This window comes from Sphaeramia orbicularis, chromosome 8 (assembly GCF_902148855.1).
Source record: "Sphaeramia orbicularis chromosome 8, fSphaOr1.1, whole genome shotgun sequence".
NCBI lineage: Eukaryota > Metazoa > Chordata > Actinopteri > Kurtiformes > Apogonidae > Sphaeramia > Sphaeramia orbicularis.
In genome coordinates this window covers 49,816,019-49,836,891 of record NC_043964.1, presented here as the reverse complement: position 1 = coordinate 49,836,891, position 20,873 = coordinate 49,816,019, and the positions used below count along the sequence as shown (strand labels likewise).

The window sequence follows — 20,873 nt, the reverse complement described above, 5'->3', positions numbered from 1 at the left end:
GAGTTCTTGTTTGTTCAGTATTAATTGTCAGCCTTGTAAAAACAAGCTGGACTGACTGTACATATCCTGACCAAGGAAAATCAAATTCTCCCTTTGTGCAGTAATCTACACCTGGATTTACTGCCTCCGTCCATAATAATATACATTATATAGACTAAATGTCCTCTAAAATTAATGTTTATTTGCAACATAGTAGAGCAAACTATTACATGATCAAAAACAAATTAATTTCAGCAAAAAAAAAAAAAAGTCTCTGTTTTCAATATCTGCGGTCACCAGAAATTTGTGATGTTAAAATGGGGTCACGAGCCATAAAAGGCTGGAATAGAGAAAACTGTCATTGTCAATGGGACGGTACATTCCTTCATGTCAGAGTCTCCAGAAGTGTCCAATAACACCAGAAAAAGGGGATAGTTTTGTCACTAGTCACTAGTGAAAAAAAGCCACTAGTGACTAGTGGCTTTTTTGTTAGTCTCTAGAGGGGTCTGAAAAATCACTAAATATTCCAACAAAGAGTCTAAGTTAGAAACACTGACTTTTACAGCTACAGACAGACTGTGGGTTTTTCTGACTGACTGTCAATACGCCAACTTTTCCACCTCTCATAAGTTTAGTTTATTTGTTAAATTCTGTCAGGAATATGTGTTATAGCCTTGGTCCCACAACCCAACAATAACAGTCACTTACAGCATGCTTTCTCCTTGAATTTATTCATTAACAGACAGTACAAATGGACTTTCTTTACCATTTATGCATAAATGACACACTTATGAATTCCACTGATGTTGAGATAGTTTGGTAAAAATTAAACTGATATCTGTTGAAACATGGACACCAATACATCCAACTGATGATTCTAGTTGTAGATAAATGTACATAAACAGTGACATACCATTTCAGTATGACAGTATTACTTATTTTCAGTCATATTCATTACAAATACCGCTATATTACCTTTCCATCTTTTAAATGATTTCAGCTAAAAACAGTTTGATCATACAGTTCAAGTAGCTTGGCTTCAGTACCCTATTATGGTTTGGAAAAAAGTATATATTTAGTGTGTGTGTAGGTTCTCCTTTGTCCAGTCATCATTCATCCTTAGTCGTTTTTGAAGTTCAACTGGACTGTTCCTGTTCTTGAAAATGTTTAATCTTTCATCTGTGGGTCTTCATCAGGTCAGACTCTTGAAAGACAGACAAAACATTCTGAAGAACAAAAACCAGAGCAGTTGAAGGATATAGGTTTAGTGCGAGATAAAGTTCAAAATTATTGTACAGATTTTGATGAGATCTTCTGAACCTCTTCTGTCATAATGTTCTAAGTACAAACATGTATTAGTAAAGCAGAGTAAAGCTAACCCTAACAGAAGCCTGGTTTCAGTAGTTGGCCTTGGTAACTGGTTCAACCACAGACTGTGCATAAAGATGGATGTCGTGATGCCATTACTGCGTCCCATCTGCTTTCAGGACTGCAATTGGTCATTACAGCTGTCAGTCACAATTTGTTAACAGTGAACTGATCAAAAAGACCGTCTCTGTATTTGGAGTTTTGGTTTGGCTGAGTATCGAGACATCTGCGCTCAGGTACCGGGGGAAGACGGACATGTTCTGGCTTCACTTTCTGAGGGTTATCACAGCGTCTGTCTTCATACACAGTGTATGGGCTGAATATTTAACGGTCTCTACTTCTTCCTGTCTATTTTGCTCATCATGGCCTTGACATCAACTGGAGCTGAGGCAGCTGCAGCCTTGGCCTTTTCCTCCTCTTCCTGCTGCCACAGAATGATAGGGTGGATGCCAGGGCCTCGACTCTGAGCGTTTTGCTCCAACTGAGCTGGACTGTGGTGGAGACAAAAACAAGGTACAGTCACCATGATAGAGAGGATTCACAGAATATTTAATGGTTTAATTCTTTCAAAACTCAAGAACAAACTTCCACACTCAAACTGTGAGATTTCTAGAGAACAGGACACTTTTCCTTTTAGCACTGTTTCATGTTTCAGGAACAGATTATTCACCAACCTGAAGTTATGAGGCTCAGGATTCAGTGCCTTCTTCTGAATGTCCTTGTACACTGGAGACTTGAGGTAACGAAAGAAAGTATCCTGTACCAAAGAAAGTGGGTGATGCTGTAATTCAAAGTGTCTTACAACTTTATGTGTATTAATCACATATTGAGAGTAAACAGTGTATATCCTAAACCTGACTTTAAGGTGGAATTTCTACTATTTATACTTTAAAATGCTCTGTTCTGGCCTTTTTTTCTCCCACTGTGTAAGGTTTTAGGGCGAAGTCAAGCGAAGGTTAACATCTGGTCAAAAAAATGTAATTACAATAATCTACACCAAACTTACATTTTTGGGTAGGTAATTACTTATGTTTTCAGGAAAATTTTGAAATGAGAAAGAATTTGTGGGAAAAAAAATTTGAGGAGTTTTATGAGTGTGAATGTTTGGAAAGTGACAAAGTTTTCTGCCATCAATCTGAGTTCATTTTATAAACTCTCATAAATAAATTAAATTTATTCCAAATACACTGAAATTTGACTATTATATTATTTACGTCAGATTCTAAACACACAGAGTTTAAAATTAATAAATGCAAATATCTATGCAAAAACATTTGAATATAATGTTAATATTATTTGTATGTTGTAAATATCATAAAAAATTATATATATATATATATATATATATAACCGAAATAAAAAAATGATTTATTTGATTTTGATATTTACTTTTGTTGCCCATCCGTGACGCTGCCATTTATCAAAACTCTTGCTATTCATGTATGATCAAATATTTTTTTCCTCTAACCAATTATTAGGTTGTAAAATAGAAGGTTTAAGGTTTACACTGAATACATTTGAGGATGAAAATGTCATAGAAACTTCACTTTGGAGAACTTTGTAATTTTTGCAAAAAATAGACGTGAATTTTTTGTCTATCCGTGATGCAGTAGTTTTTGATATTTTTCATTTAAAAATAGTTGAAACAAAATTTTGCCCTTTGAGTCTGTTTAAGATGGCATTTAGACCTTTCCAATTATGTGTAATTACCTCCGCCAAGGAGGTTATGTTTTTGCCAGGGTTTGTTTGTTTGTTTGTCTGTCTGTCTGTCTGTCCGTTAGTGTGCAACATAACTCAAAAAGTTATGGACAGATTTTGATGAAATTTTCAGGGTTTGTTGGAAATGGGATAAGGAAGAAATGATTAAATTTTGGTGGTGATCGGGGGTGGGGGGGCCCACGGGGAGGGGGTGCAGACCAGAAAATTTCATCAAAATCTGTCCATAACTTTTTGAGTTATGTTGCACACTAACGGACAGACAAACAGACAGACAGACAAACAAACCCTGGCAAAAACATAACCTCCTTGGCGTGGGGGGGCCCACGGGGGGGGCCACTGATCAGCCTTGGCGGAGGTCTGCGCTCTCCGAGTGCTTCTAGTATTTGTCTTAAACTTGTGTGGTTCAAAAGTTATGAATCAAAAAGTAGTGGGCTGTCCGTCAGTGACACCCTTGACCTCGCTCTTTAGTGTTGAACAGTTCTTTGTGACAGTTACCGTAAACATCCACCAGATGATGCTCTAACCTTTGATACCAACAGTTAGTTATGACGAGATCTCATTTGAAGAAATTATTACTCTTAACACTTTTTGCTCCCTGTCTTCATTAGAACATACACATTATTACCAAAAGTATTAGACCACCTGTCCAAACCTCTGACTTCATGTGTTCCAGTCACTTCCATGGCCTGGGCATGCACACTGCCTTTACAAGCATTCGTGAAAGAACAGGTTGCTCTCAGGAGCTCAGTGAAGTCAAGCGTGGTAATGTAATGTCATGATTACCATCTGTATATACATATATATAAACAAAGTAAAACAAAGTGGAAGCAATTTGGAACAACAGCAACTCGGAAGAAACAAACGGTTATTGAGTGGTGATGGTTTAAAATGATTATTTATGGCCAGAACAACATGACAAATATTTCAGAAATCTAGAGGTAGAATTTCAAACAACTATAATGATTAAATAAACGTCAGTGTTAAAATTAAAGTAAAATTAAGTAAAAGCAAACTATGAAGAATTTTGTAAGCATTTTAGATGACAGTGTAAAAAAAAAAATTACAACAAAGACAAAATTGAAATTATATTTATCCTAGAATTAGGATGTTTTATGACATTTATCATATTATTTTATAGTCCAGCCCTGTTAGCAATAAAATCCCTATACTGTCCCAGTATTTTTGTCCATATAGTATGTTAAACCTTTGGAAACAGCACAATGTCTAATTTTAAATATTTAGGAAAACATGAAAGATTGATACTGGTAAAGAATAAAACCCAATCCCACTTTTACATTGCACTTGTGACACTTGTACTGATGGTAGTGATGGTGTACAGCCGGTGAACCCTCAAAGTATAACAGATTCACTGACTCTTGCACAAGCCTCTTTGCACCCTACACTTTGCTCTGCTGTTTTTGTTCTGTGCTTCAGTGTGTACTGTGTTTAGGTTAGGTTAGGGTTATAAATGTGCCATTATTTTATGAAGGTATTTTAAAGCTAAATTTTGGACGTATATTTTATTTTTTTAAATTAGACTTGGATTTTAGTCGATTTTTATGTATTCATTTATTTCTTAGTTATTTATTCTATTTTGCTATGGCTAATACAGGTGCTCAGTAACTAGTTCTGTTCTTTCTCTGTGATGGAATGATAAATAAACTCCTTTGAATCCTTTGAACTAACTGTTGATGATGGCATATTCCCACTCCCTACACCCCACACAAACCTTTTTCATGAGCAGGAAGACGTGTGTCTGAGCTGCTTCCAGAACATAACGGTGTGGATGCTCCAGGCCTTTCACTGTCAGACCCATGGTCCTGCCATCAATGTTGATCCAGCGAGGGGCACCAGGTGCTAGAAAGGTCCTGAACATAAAAACACTCCAAATGAACATGGTGTTGCATGGCTGGATGTTAAAGACAGGTAGGTCAGTCAGTCGGTCAGTCCCCCATTCCTCAGACTTGACTTCTTCCCTGGAGTCTCTGTGCTTTATGTCCTCTCAGGTTTTCCCTGGATCATCTCTGGACCTGCTGCTGTGGTCCTGCATCTCTCCTCCTCCATTATCTTTATTCATTTATCCATATGGTTGTGATAGTGTTTATCATATAGTTACTGTGAAGGTACAGTTTTCTATTACTGGTACTAACAGCTGCAGTACTAGTATATCCACTGTTAGTACTTGGAGTAGTAGTATTAACAGTTATGGGTAGGGTCAAACCACGGTATTCGAAATCTCTCTGACGGGACATTTTAGACACAATTTGACAGATTCTTGTTGCTAAATGACCCACATTTTTACTTTTAAATTTATTTTTTGCTTTAGTTGGACCATAAGGGATTATCCAAAACAAGGAGCTACTTTATTTTGAAATAAATGTTGGAACTGCAATCAATTAAAGTTCACTCTCTGACGGGACATTACTGTGTTTTGACCCAATAGTTGTACGAGTTATTGGTAGTTATACTAGTAACAGCAGTTTTAGTTTTTAACAATTATAGTTCAATTTGCTGTGCATCCATGTGTCTCCACTTATATCCTCACTTTTCCTCAAATCTCTCTCTCCCCCTCTCCCTCTCTCTCTCTTTAACCTACTCTCTTTAACCCAGTGTTTTTCAACCTTGGCGTCGGGACCCCACGTGGGGTCGCCTGGAATTCAAGTGGGGTTGCCTGAAATTGCTAGTAATTGATAAAAATAAAAACTTACTAATAAAAAACCTATGGTGAGTTGAGAGAGACATGACAAACTCTGAAGCTGAAACTGAAGCACTGTGGCTCTGTTTATCTGTCAAATGTTCATTGTGGTTTCAGATGCTGCAGCTCTTTCATAATTCATAGTTTGAGTTCTTGTTTGTTCAGTATTAATTGTCAGCCTTGTAAATACAAGCTGGAATGACTGTACAGATCCTGACCAAGGAAAATACAATTCTCCCTTTGTGCAGTAATCTACACCTGGATTTACTGCCTCCGTCCATAATAATATACATTATATAGACTAAATGTCATCTAAAATTAATGTTTATTTGCAATATAGTATAGCAAACTATTGCATGATCAAAAACAATTTAATTTTAGTGAAAAAAATGTCCCCGATTTGAATGTCTGGGGTCACCAGAAATTTGTGACATTAAAATGGGGTCACGGGCCAAAAAAGGTTGGGAACCACTGCTTTAACCCTTTAACTGCTCATGTCAGTGGGCCATCCTCCAGAGTGGGGGTCTGCTCCAGGTTTCTACCTGTTAAAAGGAAGTTTTTCCTCCCACTGTTATCAAATATTTGCTCTGTTGGATTCTGTTGTTGTCTGTGAATCAGCTTAAGAGTCTGGTTTAGACCAGCTCTAAATGTAAAGTGTCACAAGACAACTTTTGTTATGATATGATGCTATAGAAATAAAATTGGATTGAATCTATGTTGATGTAAGTGTTTTGTTACCCGTACAACTGAACTTACTTAAAGATGGTCTCAGCTTTTGTTTTCATGGAAGATGCAGTACCCCACTTCAGTTCCTCAGCTGCTTCCCAGAAAGCCAAGTTCTCCCCTGGAATATACACATTAACGTACTTCACATCCTGAAGACGCTCCAAACAGACGTATGTGCAATGAGACTTGGAAACATACCACTGAACTCCTTCTTGAGGAAGATCTTGAAATCATCTCTGCCTCGCAGGTCAGTGAGCAGCTCAAACAAGCTGAAAGACCAGCGCTCCACTCGCATCTTAGTGGGGACGTCAACTCTGGACACAAACACAGACTGTGTCAAACTCACACAGGAAATAAAGGCGAAGTTTGAGCAACTGAGTGAGATTAGATTAAGATGCACAGTAGAGCCCCAAAAACAAAACATTAGGATGGTACGGAACATGCATACTACACTTGTATTTTCTTGTAGACAAAAGGCAGCTAGGATCACCTATTTGTCAACAAATGCATGACAAATTCATTGGGAAGTTCATTGGAGAATAGAATTAAAGCATTCAAGAAATCTGAATGTATTTGAGCATGTAAATGGCAAAGGTTCAAAGTAAAATCCTTGTTAAATCTTTGTTTCTTGGAAGTTAAACCGTGTCTAACTACATCATGGAAATCTGACACCCCCAGTACTGTTTCACAACAGGTGAAGGGAATGATCTCTTATCTTTCTCTGGAAAAGATAACTTACATAACAAGGAATAGACTTGACAAGTTTGGGGAAATATGGTCCCTTTTCTACAATTTTCTTGGAAATAATAATATAGCTGTTGATGGCTGGATGGATGACATACGTTGATATATATCCTCATTTATTTGATGTTTTTTTTAATCTATTATTATTATTATGATTATTATTATTATTAGTTGTTACTTTCTTGTGTCTTGTTTCTTTTGTATTTTCATTAACATACTGTATATACTCTCTATGTGTCTTGTTTGTTTAGGTATATGAAAGATGAGGGATAAAAATAGTATCGTCTCAAATACCAGTTGCAGTTTCTTGGAATTAGGAGAGAGTAATTATAATTTCAGAGATTTTCATATGTGTGAGTGGATTAAAATGAGGACAATTGAGAAGTCTAGATGGACTGGGATTATGGATGTGAAATTATGGAATGGACCTTATGGTGCATTTAAGTTATTCACTCCTTTGGTGAAGTAAAAAAAACAAAAAAAAACAAAAAAAAAAACAGAAAAAAAGTGCCTTAACCTTAAAATTATTCAGAAATATTGAACTGAGATGATAGATATGTTTTTCTTGTTGTTGATTTTTTTTTAATTTTATTATTATTATGGTGTGAATGTTGTAGATGCTGTACATATTTAAGTTGATGTATGCAGTGTATTAGGTGAAAAGGATAGGCAAAAAAAAAAAGCTTTTGCTTCTAGCTTATTCTTTTTTTGGTTTTTATGTTTGTTACAATTAATGAACTAAGTACAATGATTGATGTAAAACCAAAAATAAATTCATTCATTCCTTCAGTCCGTCCTTCATTCATTCATTCATTCATTCATTCATTTGTAACTTGTATTGTTAAAAAAAAATCTCAGTAACTACACGTTTAAAAAAAAATGGTAAAGGTTCAGAGCCTAAGCTGAAACTGTGATCTTAAATCCCTCAGACAACACTGTATGATGAACCATCATTCATCTATATGTCATCGAACTACACGGGCTCATTGGTACTGTTTATTACTGAATACTGGAGCAGACCTTTGTTATGGGTCAAGTCACGCTGTTATGTAGGGAGTGCCTGACTACATTTTATACTGTAATTCAAAAAGTATTTAAGATAGAGACATGAATACACATCATATTAAAGGTATTAACTAGTACTTGAAGCTCATAAAAAGAAACAAAAGATATAAGGCCATCTTTTGCCATAAAAATTTGAAAAACTGCATGGTTATGTAGGTAGCAAAAATTAACATCTAAATTTCCCTTTTTTTCTAAATGTTTTAAAAGTGCAGTTGCAAGTGTCTACTAACCATGAAAATTTGCTGAGATGTTCTTTAAGGTGTCTATTTTGATAAGCCATGGATGCATTTTTTATTTTTTAAATATAACTATGACTTTTGGCAAGAGTTTTGAAGAATGGAATGGTTATGCAGGGAATTAGGAATTCATTCATATCCCAGCTACTTATGGGCGAAGGTGGGGTACACCCTGGACAAGTCGCCAGTTCATCACAGGGCTGACAATTTTGGTTAAGTAGGGGAAAAAAAAAAATCTTTTTTTTAAACAAGTGACAAAATAATCTTAAATTCTAATAAAGCCATGCTTAAGCAGAGGGTTAAATGCTTACTTTCAAAAATTTCTATTGGTTTAGCTCATTTTATTAATGAGTGATGAAAAAAAAACATGTTTTTTGAGAAAACTGAAATTCCCTACATAACTGGCACCATCTGATATTAAAATGCTTAAAAAAGCAATTCACCAACCACACCAATTTTTCAGACAAAATGATTTTTATAATGATAAAAGGATGTATAAAAGGTCATAAAACTATGTTGAAAATAGAAATATATGATTGAGATTTCAAATTATAGCAATGATAAGTTATGCTATTATTCATGCTTAGAGAACTTTCAGAGGGACTGAATTTAGGTCATAAAAAGTTCCGTAATTTTCTTGAAAATCCTTTTTTGACAAAAATTGTAATGGATTTAGAAACTTACGGTTTTATACTATTGAACTACAAAAATTTTGAAATCATTATCTCAATTCAAATTCTTTGATTCAGAGTCAATAGGCGCGTGACTTGACCCTTATGTATGACAGTACAGGGTTAATGACATAAATGCTAGCTGAAGCTTTATTGGATCAAAAGGAAGCCTTATGTTAACTGTACATACTGTGAGAAACACTAACCTCCTCATGTTCAGATTCCAGTATGCGTCGCTGTCTGTTTGCCAGGGGTTGCTGGGAAGACAGGGTGCCAGGAAGGCGTCGTGGTTTTTGTAGGTTGTGACATATTTGACCAACCTGCAGGAACAGAACAATTAATGAGACTCCAAGTTTTCAGAGATCAGCAGGAAAGACGCTCTCCGCTGCTGTTTCTTATATGCATCACAAGTTGAGACAAGAGTACATAAACTTACGCTCCAAGCGACACACTGGATTTGACCTTTGACCTCATGATGGCTTGTTGATAGAATATATTCTAAAATAGAAATAGGCACACACAATGTCATTTGCAGTGGAAAAATACATTTATAATGATCTTTATAATCATCTATCATCATCCAACTAGAAAATGTGCAAACTTTTAGGGCACTTTAATGAACCAGTTCTACAACAAAATTGATAATTCAGTAGAGTGTGACTTACCATGCGCCTGTACTGATCAAAAGTTATTTTCTGAGAGAGGAGAAGAAACAAAGTGTGTCAGTTTAGTCGACTCTTCTTACCGTGAACGTGTGTTATAATAAAGAGTGAAACACACAGTAACACACTGATTCTACAGTTGTACACCCACACATTTACAAACAGGAAGATTAAATGAAAACCACAAACACAGTAATTAACAGTCCATCCAGGATAAGGGAAACATCAGAAATAGTTTGTGATTTTTGCAGCCAAAAATTAGTTTTTGAAGTAAAAAAAAAAAAAAAATGACAGTATTTCTTGCTCAGGTAGAAGACGGTTTGGTTTTACTAAACAAGACACCGTCATTAATACATTTATCACACTGACATATCCTGGAGGAACTGACTAAACACTTCTTACACTTACATTGACTACGACAACATTATATAAACAGCAGCAATCTATACTACTTTTTACAAATTTTTAATCCCATATAAATGTCATTGTTGGGACATCTGGTGAAAAGACAAAAGGACAGAACAAGACAGAAAAAATGCCATTAATAAAACAGTTCTTTTTCATAAAAATATTATTCATAAATTCATGTCTTCAATGTCATTTGTTCACAATGGAGCACTATCAATGGATTCTGGAGAAATGTGTCAACAAAATCTGAGAATATATGTGCATATATTTCCATTTTCCTTTGTGACTGCTTGTTAGCCTACATTAGCGTATTAGCCTATAGTTCATTATTTATTTGCGATAGGTTTGCTACTTTAGAATGGGGAACACATATGGACTTAACAATACTTAAGTTTGAGTATATATTTATGTCGTTAACCCATAAAGACCCAAACAGCCACTGGTAACCAAAAGCATCTACTGATCTAAAATGTTTAATAACTTCTGAACCACTAAACCTATTTGAACGTTGAAATAATTGGTGTAAGATGCAGTTTGAAATCTTTTCATGGTCATCAGATGTGACCCATTTCAATGTTTAGAGGCTGCGTAGCTACTGTGGAAACACTGTCATCTTGTACAACACTGATTCACCACTAAAACCCATGGAGTTGGAGCAATGACAGTGGATGGACACACTTGGTTTCTGTTCAGTTAATGATAGATTTGCTGAAAAAGTCACTTTTTCTTCAGTTTTCTCTGTTTTTGATATAATAACCCTCAACTTTAATTGGAGCTTTTATGAACATCTGCATGATCAGTGAATTTAATGGAGGAAAAAAAACATGATTTACACTGGAAAAAAAATCCTAATACCCAAAATACAGAGGACAATATTATAATTGGTGACAAATCACTTAAGAAAAGTTAAACATAGAGGAACAAATGTTTTGGAACTGCCACAAAAGTCACACTGGGTCTTTATGGGTTAATGGTTCAATATGTAATGTCAGTTATGCTTGTGTGTTTGTGTGAGATTTGTGTTGGTGACTGTTTTGTGCAGGGAAGTGGTCATTTATTGATAGCTAAACTAACTCCATTTTCAAGTTAACAGTGTCTAACTGTCAGAGAAGCTAAAAAAGAGGCACAGAACAACTCAATATGAGCATAAAGATTTTAGTGGAAAATCCAGCCTTAGTCCTCTACGTAAAAAACAAACAAACAGTGTTTCTTCAGTATCTCAAAGTTGTAACATGGTAAAATGATTGACTCCAAAAAGTTCCGGCTCCCAAAGACTTTCAGTGAACCTCTTCCAGAAAAGTTAATAATTTTTTCCAGGACAGATTTGAGTCTAATCTGCTTAATTTGGACACTCTAATACAGTGGTTCCCAACCTTTTTAGGCTCATGACCCCATTTTAACATCACAAATTTCTGGTGACCCCAGACATTCAAAATGGAGACTTTTTTTTGTTGAAATTAATTTGTTTTTGATCATGTAATGGTTTGCTATACTATGTGGCAAATAAACATTAATTTTAGACACATTTAGTCTATATAATGTATATTATTATGGACGGAGGCAGTAAAGCCAGGTGTAGATTACTGCACAAAGTGAGACTTTGATTTTCCTTGGTCAGGATATGTACAGTCAGTCCAGCTTGGATTTACAAGGCTGACAATTAATACTGAACAAACAAAAACTCAAACTATGAATTATGAAAGAGCTGCAGCATCTGAAACCAACCACAATGAACATTTGACAGATAAACAGAACCACAGTGCTTCAGTTTCAGCTTCAGAGTTTGTCATGTCTTTTATGGATTGGGATTATCTCTGTAAACTCACCATGTATTTTTTATTAGTAAGTTTTTAAAAAATTTACATCAATTACTAGAAATTTCAGGCGACCCCATATGGGGTCCCGACCCCAAGGTTGAAAACCACTGCTCTAATAAGTGATATTGTAGTCCCCCTTTAAGTGTTTTTCTCTCCATTAATCAGATCTTAGGTCAAATACAATATGTCTGCCATGGTTGGTCTTTGATTGACAGGTCTGTACAACAGCTCTGGAGTTTCAGAGTTGTAGTTCATTTACAAAAACACATTTTTTCCTGACAGACAACTAGATTTCATTTGTAGTAGATTTTTAGGCTCTATTAAAGACTGTAAAATGACTTTGTTTTGATGAAATTTACCATTTTACCAAATCAGTGGGCTAGCACTTAGCATTAGCATTAGCTCATCTCTGACCCTTCATGGTCCTATGGTTCTGACCCTTTCTTCCAAATGTGGTCACAACTGGCTCAGAAAAATCAACAAATCAATGGTCAAATCGCAAACTACTGGCTTCATAATGGCAGCTCAGAAACCAGTGTGTGCATCATGGTTCCTCTGTCCACTGAAATATCTAATCTGCTGGCAGCCCCACATGTGTTTTCATTTTAAGTCTTTAAGCTACCTACCGGATAAAACTACAGATCATGTAAAAACTGAAACACTGTCATGTAATTTCAAAGATGTGAGACCATGTACCTCCTGTGATGTGCAGAGAATGTTTTAATATAAAGTCTGACTGCTAATTTTATAGAATTTCAGAGAGAGGAGAGGAGAGGAGAGGAGGGGAGGGGAGAGGAGGGGAGAGGAGGGGAGAGGAGGGGAGAGGAGGGGAGGTCAGTGAGCTTCCAGTGTTTAAGTGGACCTGTCTAGAGATCACTGCTCTCCAGTGTTAAGCTGCAGTAAGTTTCTTAAAAGACCAGCTGACCTCAATCTCTTAAGGGTGTGAGTGTGGGTACATGTAAGTCTGCATGTGCATATACTAACCTTTTACCTCCTCTACACTTGGATCAATGAGACGGTCTGGACCACAGTCCATAGCGCTGTGGGTACGACGCTGGACACACACAGGAAACATGATGATTCATATACTGTGGTTCCACAACATGTATATAAATATAAATATCTGCAGACTTATACACACATACTGACCGGTGGTCTATTGATCATCCAGTAAGCCCTCTCCTGGCAATCAAACACCACACGATCAGGTTTCTTCCTCTCTTTTCCAGCCCTGTTAAGAGAAGGAGTATGGAGTCAAACTCTGTAGTGCAAAGACTGGTCACTGGTCAGACTGTGAACAATGACCTCCACACTTTATCCACGAGACTGTTTTGTAATGCATTTTTGATTTTGACCAATATATCAAAAACTGTCAGTCACTGGAAGAAAAAAAAAGCACCAAATGAATCAAACTGGCCTAAGAGTCTGGTTTCAACCAGCTCTATATGCAAAATGTCATGAGATAACTTTTGTTATGATTTGGCACTATATTAATAAAATTTGATGGATTGGTTGACCGATCAAACGCCAGGTGCAGTTATTATAAGTTATTCTTACTCTACTTAAGTTCACATGTACATCGGTAATAAATATGTGTTTTATTTGTCACACCAGAGAAAAAGTATTAATCGCCCAGCCAAATCTGAATGACTGAAAAAGTCAGTTATATAAAACTAGCTTTCATAAGGAAGGATGACTGACATAAAGCTAAGTAATACAACCTACTGCAGGGAATACATGAATAGTCAAAAGGATTGTAATATTATATATTTGTTCGAGTAAACACTCAGTGACTTTAATTTTTAAAACATTTTTCACAGTTTTGAAATAGTAACATTTTAGTGTAAATCTTCAAAAACATCTATCTGACACTATGGTTTTCACTGGCTGGTCTCCCACACTGTCTCACAACAAATGTACCTACATCTATACTCAGCTGGTACAAAATCCAGTCATGCTTTCAAAGTCAGGATGAAGTCACCAGGTTGTTGTTTCTGTAAGTTACACACTGTGTCCAGTGGCAACAAAAACATGAACAAGTAACTCTGTAACTGTTAGCAAGATGTGCAAGGCAAGGCAAGGCACTTTGGAGTTTATCACAGCTCTATATCTAGACTCGGTAGACACTACAGACTGACTGTCAGTGTCACAGATCAGCCTCCCTGACACTGAGGCTGGCACATCCAATGCTCTGCTTGGTGCCAGTGGTGGTCACAGACGATACAGAGATTTCCATTTGTAACTTCATGACAATTAAAGCCATTACATAACCTGTCTTGATATGTCTTTATGTATCACTAAGTCAACAAACTTTTACACAAATATAGTATATTTGTTGGTCCTCATTGCCTGCAAGTCATTTCTCAAATCGTTTAGTATATTTGGTTATTTGCTGAGCTTTACTTCCCTGTCAGACAGCCCTTCTGACAGGGAAGTGAAGTTATGTTGTTCCCAAAGCCATCAGACTCCTTTGTTGAAAATGGTTATTCTACCTCTAACAGACAGACAGACAGACAGACAGACACACACACACACACACATGCACACACACACACACACACACACACACGCACGCACACACACACACACACACACACACACACAACTGGCAACGCTGTCCTGACTAATGTGTCATGTTGACAGTAGATCGAGGCACCAGTAGAACAGCAACTTCTGTGCAATGAAAGTAGAAAATTTCTGCCAAATGTTGAATGTGCCTCTCGCTTTACAGTGCAATATGGGTGCTTCTATGAAACTGGTCCTAAAAACAGGACAGAGGGGCTAACAATTCAAACCAGATGTAGACTAATGTTATGAAGCAAGTTTGGAAGCACTTTGGGTCTATTTTAAAAATAAATATTTACTGAGATAAAAGAGAAACTATTTTTCAGATAAAACACATTTTTTATATAACTTTACATTATATTTAATACAAAATCTGTATATAACACGGTCAAAAGGACACGAAAATTACATGCTACTATTTTTTTTTCAATAGCTCTTTATTCTCTCACAGATACATTTTGAGAATTGAACTAATTATTCAAGGTAGAGTGTTTCACAAAAAAGACCGCTGTTGCAAAATCATTTGCGATTTATATGTGTTTAAATGGGCAGGTTCTGCATGTAACACAAGTGGACACAATGGATTACACACAAAACCTGGAATGAGACTGAGATTCATGAAAAACCCACATGTCTGGATTAGAAAAACCACTAGGATCATCAAATTTAACACAGTGTCTTTATTTATAGCACTAAATAAGAACATTTCAAGCCATGTTTTCAGATCAAATGCACTGACACCTAGGTAGCTTTTCCTGTCCCAATTTTGGTCCTATTTTGGCCCCAATATTTTATTAAAAATTCAGTAATTTTGGGATGGCTCAGAGCAAGAGTATAATTTTTTTGCATTTATCTGAGATCATCATCAGGTCCATCCTGGAGGGACATATGTCTACATTTCTCTTTCATTACTGGGTCTAAAAAGCTGGTAAAGTGCCAGGTATCAAAATGTACCCAGTTTCATGGAAGCACCCATATATGTTTCCATTTCCTCCATGTACATTTACTCCTTGGTGAAAAAAAAGCACCACCTGAAGTGAGCAAAACTTCGTTTGTTTAAATATAAAAATTCACTTGAGAAGTTATTCCAAATTTGCTTTTAAACATTTTCCAGGGTGAAATTTCAGCATACACTTTAAATATATTTAGAGAAATACATCTATAGTTTCACTCAGTTTCCCTGGTTGTTTATCACACCTTAACAACCAGGAGGCCAACGCTAACAGGGACTGAAATCTGGCTTAGGGTAGTCCTCAAACACTTCATTTCACTAAAACCTTTAGAACATAACGAAGATTAGATGTGGCCTGTTCTGGTTTCTGTGGATTTGAACAGAAATGTTAGCTCTGATTTATTTTTGGTTTAATATGGCAATAGGGTGAAACTCTTAATTAATAGACTCATAGTTGAGATTCTGTAAGTCTTTAGGCCAGTGTTTCCCAACCTTTTTTGGCTCGTGATCCCATTTTAACATCACAAATGTCTGGTGACCCCAGACATTCAAAACGGAGACATTGTTTTGCTAAAATTAATTTTTTTGGGATCATGTAATAGTTTGCTGGTCTATATTGCAAATAAACGTACATTTTAGATAACATTTAGGCTATAATGTATATAATGCACATTTTTGGTGTCTGCTTCTCAGTTTCTCTTGGAGATGTTTTAACGGGGCCAGGTGGGTGAAGAAATCTTTCCATTCTCTGTTCCGTCCTGTTTTCTGACTGTGTCTGGGCAGGTTGAAGCGTAATAACACTCATGGTCACATGATTGGGTAAATCAAGATATGCCCTCTCAGATATAATATCCTGCATTTTATTTGAACTTGATTTTTATTAGGAAAAATGTGTGATGTTTTAATTATAATGAAATATATATTGAATCATTAAAAAATATTTTTATTAGTAATTTTTTAAAAATCAATTTCTAGAAATTTCAGACGACCCCATTTGAATTCCAGGTGACCCCACGTGGGGTTGTGACCCCAAGGCTGAAAAACACTGCTTTAGGCTTTAAGGGTCACATTGTCAGACAAGAAAAAACACAAAATTTAATGTGGCTCCAAACAAGTTATAGATTCATCCATTTCCACTGTGTCTGTGTCTGACAACTGGAAATTAATGTTTTTTTGTTTTTTTTTTTGCAGTTTTGTATTCATTTTTGGTTAATTAAACCGTAAAACTTATATAGCATACTATTATAGTTCACAGCACACTATTACCAAAATCTGGCATTTTTTTTGGTTTGTAATTCACTGAAATTCAGTGAGAAGCAAAGGAAATAAAAATAAAAACAACACATTCAGTATTAATATGTTCCAGCTTATGCTTGTGCTAAATACAGACATAATGTTTCTGTCAAAGGTGACAAAAAAGAGCTGCAGCAGTGCAGTTCCTTGTTGGATAGAGCTGTCTGATGGTAAGATAAAGCTCTGAAAATATCTAAATATAGCATTTAAACTTGTATTTAAATGTTTGTACTCTAAATAGCTTAGATGTTAATGCTGCCAAATTCTTCAAACTGAAGCTGTGTCAACTGTTCTTTTTTCTGTAAGTGCAAACTAGCAATGTGTATTACTGACCTCAGTGAAATCATGAACCAAGAAATTGAGAGCCACTGATATTAATGCACTCTAGTCTGTATATCCTTACAGCATTAAGGGGTGAGGCTGGACTAATTATGGCTCTGGCGTATCATCAAGTCATTTCTGTAATGCCTAAACACTTGTAAACACAGAACATATAAAAATAGATGAACAGTCTAACTGCACATTTCATGTCTACATAGTTCACAATATGTTCACATATTTTCAGCAACTATTTCATAACATGTAGAATAGGTGTAGAAACAAATCTCTGAATTACAGAAATTAAAATAGTATCTCTACTGATTACACTGGTCTAAAAGTCAAATGCTTCCAGAATAAAAGTAGTCAAATTTTACCACGTGTGAGTCACTGATAAAGGAAAATCAAGTCCTAAATGCTGGTTGGCTGAAGTTTCCAAGATACAGTCTTGGGTCAAAATGTGAAATTCGAGAATTAACCAGAGAATGGGTTTAAATCCAAAGGAATATTTGTGTCAGAGCTACCAGATCTACTTCAAAACACTGTCTGCACATGACAATACATTCACTTTACAGGTTCTATCAGTGGAACATTTATAAATCTATTGGATAAATGTACATAAAGCAATATTTATGTGTAATAACACTTTATCATATACACTATATTGCCAAAAGTATTGGCTCACCCATCCAAATAATCAGAATCAGATGTTCCAATCACTTCCATGGCCACAGGTGTATAAAATCAAGCACCTAGGCATGCAGACTGCTTTTACAAACATTTGTGACAGAATGGGTCGCTCTCAGGAGCTCAGTGAATTCCAGCGTGGAACTGTGATAGGGTGCCACCTGTGCAACAAATCCAGTCATGAAATTTCCTGGCTCCTAAACATTCCACAGTCAACTGTCAGCTGTATTATAAGACAGTGGAAGTGTTTGGGAACGACAGCAACTCAGCCACGAAGTGGTAGGCCACGTAAACTGACGGAGCGGGGTCAGCGGATGCTGAGGCGCATAATGCAAAGAGGTCGCCAACTTTCTGCAGAGTCAATGGCTACAGACCTCCAAACTTCATGTGGCCTTCAGATTAGCTCCAGAACAGTGCGCACAGAGCTTCATGGAATGGGTTTCCATGGCCGAGCAGCTGCATCCAAGCCATACATCACCAAGTGCAATGCAAAGCGCCGGATGCAGTGGTGTAAAGCACGCCGCCACTGGACTCTAGAGCAGTGGAGTCGCCTTCTCTGGAGTGACCAATCGCGCTTCTCCATCTGGCAATCTGATGGACGGGTCTGGGTTTGGCGGTCGCCAGGAGAACGATACTTGTCGGACCGCATTGTGCCAAGTGTAAAGTTTGGTGGAGGGGGGATTATGGTGTGAGGTTGTTTTTCAGGAGCTGGGCTTGGCCCCTTAGTTCCAGTGAAAGGAACTGGGAATGCTTCAGCAGACCAAGACATTTTGGACAATTCCATGCTCCCAACTTTGTGGGAACAGTTTGGAGCCGGCCCCTTCCTCTTCCAACATGACTGTGCACCAGTGCACAAAGCAAGGTCCATAAAGACATGGATGACAGAGTCTGGTGTGGATGAACTGGACTGGCCTGCACAGAGTCCTGACCTCAACCCCATAGAACACCTTTGGGATGAATTAGAGCGGAGACTGAGAGCCAGGCCTTCTGTCCAACATCAGTGTGTGACCTCACAAATGCGCTTCTGGAAGAATGGTCCAAAATTCCCATGAACACACTCCTAAACCTTGTGGACAGCCTTCCCAGAAGAGTTGAAGCTGTTATAGCTGCAAAGGGTGGACCCACGTCATATTGAACCCCATAGACTAGGAATGAGATGTCACTGAAATTCATATGCGAGTCAAGGCAGGTGAGCAAATACTTTTGGCAATATAGTGTACCTTGAAAACATCAGCAAACCAGCACTTTTTTCGTTTGTTTTCCATTTAATCTTATTAAAATATGTAACATTTAGCACATTTAATCTCTGAGGCAGATAATTTCTTTTCTTTCTTTCTTTTTTTAACATATCTATTTATCATTTTTTGGTGCAGATTTAAGTTACATTGAACATTTGAATACTCAATTTCAGAGGCATTAAGCATGTCCTATTTTTCCCACCTACCCCTGGTCCTACATGACATACTTGATGATAGTAATAAAGAACAGCAAAGTACTCATAGAACAAAAAAGGTAAAATAAAAAAAAAGAACAAAATACAAAAAAATAAAAATAAAATAATAAAAGCATAGAAAGAAAAAAAAAATTAGCCTAATAGTATACAAATCTGCTTATTCACAATTACATCCTACACACAAGATATGGAGAGAATATGTAGTGTTATTAATATTATTAGAGAGTACACAAGTATATATAGCACGCCAAACAGGGGGAAAAAATGTGTGTATGGGAAAACTGTACCAAAAGCATTTTTGTAGTTTAGAATGTCTTTTTTTTTTTTTTTTTGTATTAAACCACGGAGCCCCATACTACTTGAAATTTTAATGCAGATAATCTCTAAAAAATTGGAGACCAGTGATATAGGACCCTACTCAGTTGGCAGTTCAGGGGTCAGTGCTATAGTAAAATTCCCCCTTTTGAACCTCAATAATCATAGTTTCACCTACTTGTACTGCTCGGTGGCCTGCATCACAATGAAGTCCCACTTGTGGTTGAGCCATTTATGGAGGTGATTGTAATGTGCCTGTGCAAAAACACAAAATGCAGCATTAGTACTTTGAGCACTTTACATATGTTCATAAAGAACAAAGCATATATAAAAATATAACACTGGACAAACGCTAAAGCAATTCATGCATGCACTTTCTTCACAAGACATATGCACTTTTATCTAAACAAAGTTATTTAACCCATAAAGACCCACACATCCACTGGTGACCAAAATCATTATTATATAAAATGTTTAATGACTGTTGATCCTCTAATCCTATCAATACATGTAAATAACTGGTGTAAAATGCAGTTTGTCGTTTTTCCCTGGTCATCAGATATGACCCATTTGGATGTTCAGAGGCTCCGTAGTAAACATGGAAACACCGTCATCTTCTACAACACTGATTCACCAGAAAACCCATGGAGTTGGATCAATGACAGTGGATGGAGATGCTTGTTTTTACATTCAGTCATTGATGTATTTACTGAAAAAGTCACTTTTTTTTTCAGTTTTCTCTGTTGTAAAATAATAACCTTTCAGATTCCGACTCAGAACACTTTAACCTTTGAATTTATTCTGAGTTTTAATAAACATCTACATAATCAGTGAATTAAATATAGGGGAAAATACATGATTTAAATGACAGTGGATGGAGACATTTATTTTATGTTCAGTTGACAATATATTTTGCAGAAAAAAAAATCGTCTTTTTCTTCAGTTTTCTCTGTTTTTAATATAATAACCCTCAACTTAAATCTGAGTTTTAATGAACATCTACATAATCAGTATACTCAATATAGCAAAATACCTGATTTTCATTTATAAATGCAAAATACAGAGCATATTATTAGATTAAATGATGATAAATAATTTAAAAAGGGTTGAAAATAGAGAAAAATTCATTTGGGAACTGCCACAGAAGTATCACTGGGTCTTTATGAGTTAAAATAACAAAACTGAAGGACTATGATTGAA

At 36.3% G+C, this 20,873-nt stretch overlaps 1 protein-coding gene across 2 annotated transcripts in view; it reads right to left on the bottom strand.

The window, feature by feature from the left end:
- Positions 1-691: 691 nt before the first annotated feature.
- rgs9a (regulator of G protein signaling 9a) overlaps positions 692-20,873 on the bottom strand; it is a 31,731-nt gene continuing 11,549 nt past the window's right edge. The window contains exons 7-17 of one of the 2 annotated variants that reach the window (XM_030141532.1): positions 19,852-19,928; positions 13,240-13,321; positions 13,082-13,144; positions 9,869-9,898; positions 9,640-9,701; positions 9,410-9,523; positions 6,686-6,801; positions 6,518-6,605; positions 4,796-4,934; positions 2,022-2,104; positions 692-1,838 (exon numbers count right to left, since the gene is read on the bottom strand). In XM_030141532.1, the coding sequence (XP_029997392.1) occupies positions 1,682-1,838; positions 2,022-2,104; positions 4,796-4,934; positions 6,518-6,605; positions 6,686-6,801; positions 9,410-9,523; positions 9,640-9,701; positions 9,869-9,898; positions 13,082-13,144; positions 13,240-13,321; positions 19,852-19,928 (1,011 nt within the window). In that variant the 3' untranslated portion in view covers positions 692-1,681. Of the gene's footprint in view, positions 1,839-2,021; positions 2,105-4,399; positions 4,416-4,748; positions 4,935-6,517; positions 6,606-6,685; positions 6,802-9,409; positions 9,524-9,639; positions 9,702-9,868; positions 9,899-13,081; positions 13,145-13,239; positions 13,322-19,851; positions 19,929-20,873 lie in introns of those variants that run through there. The other variant, XM_030141533.1, reaches the window with a different exon arrangement.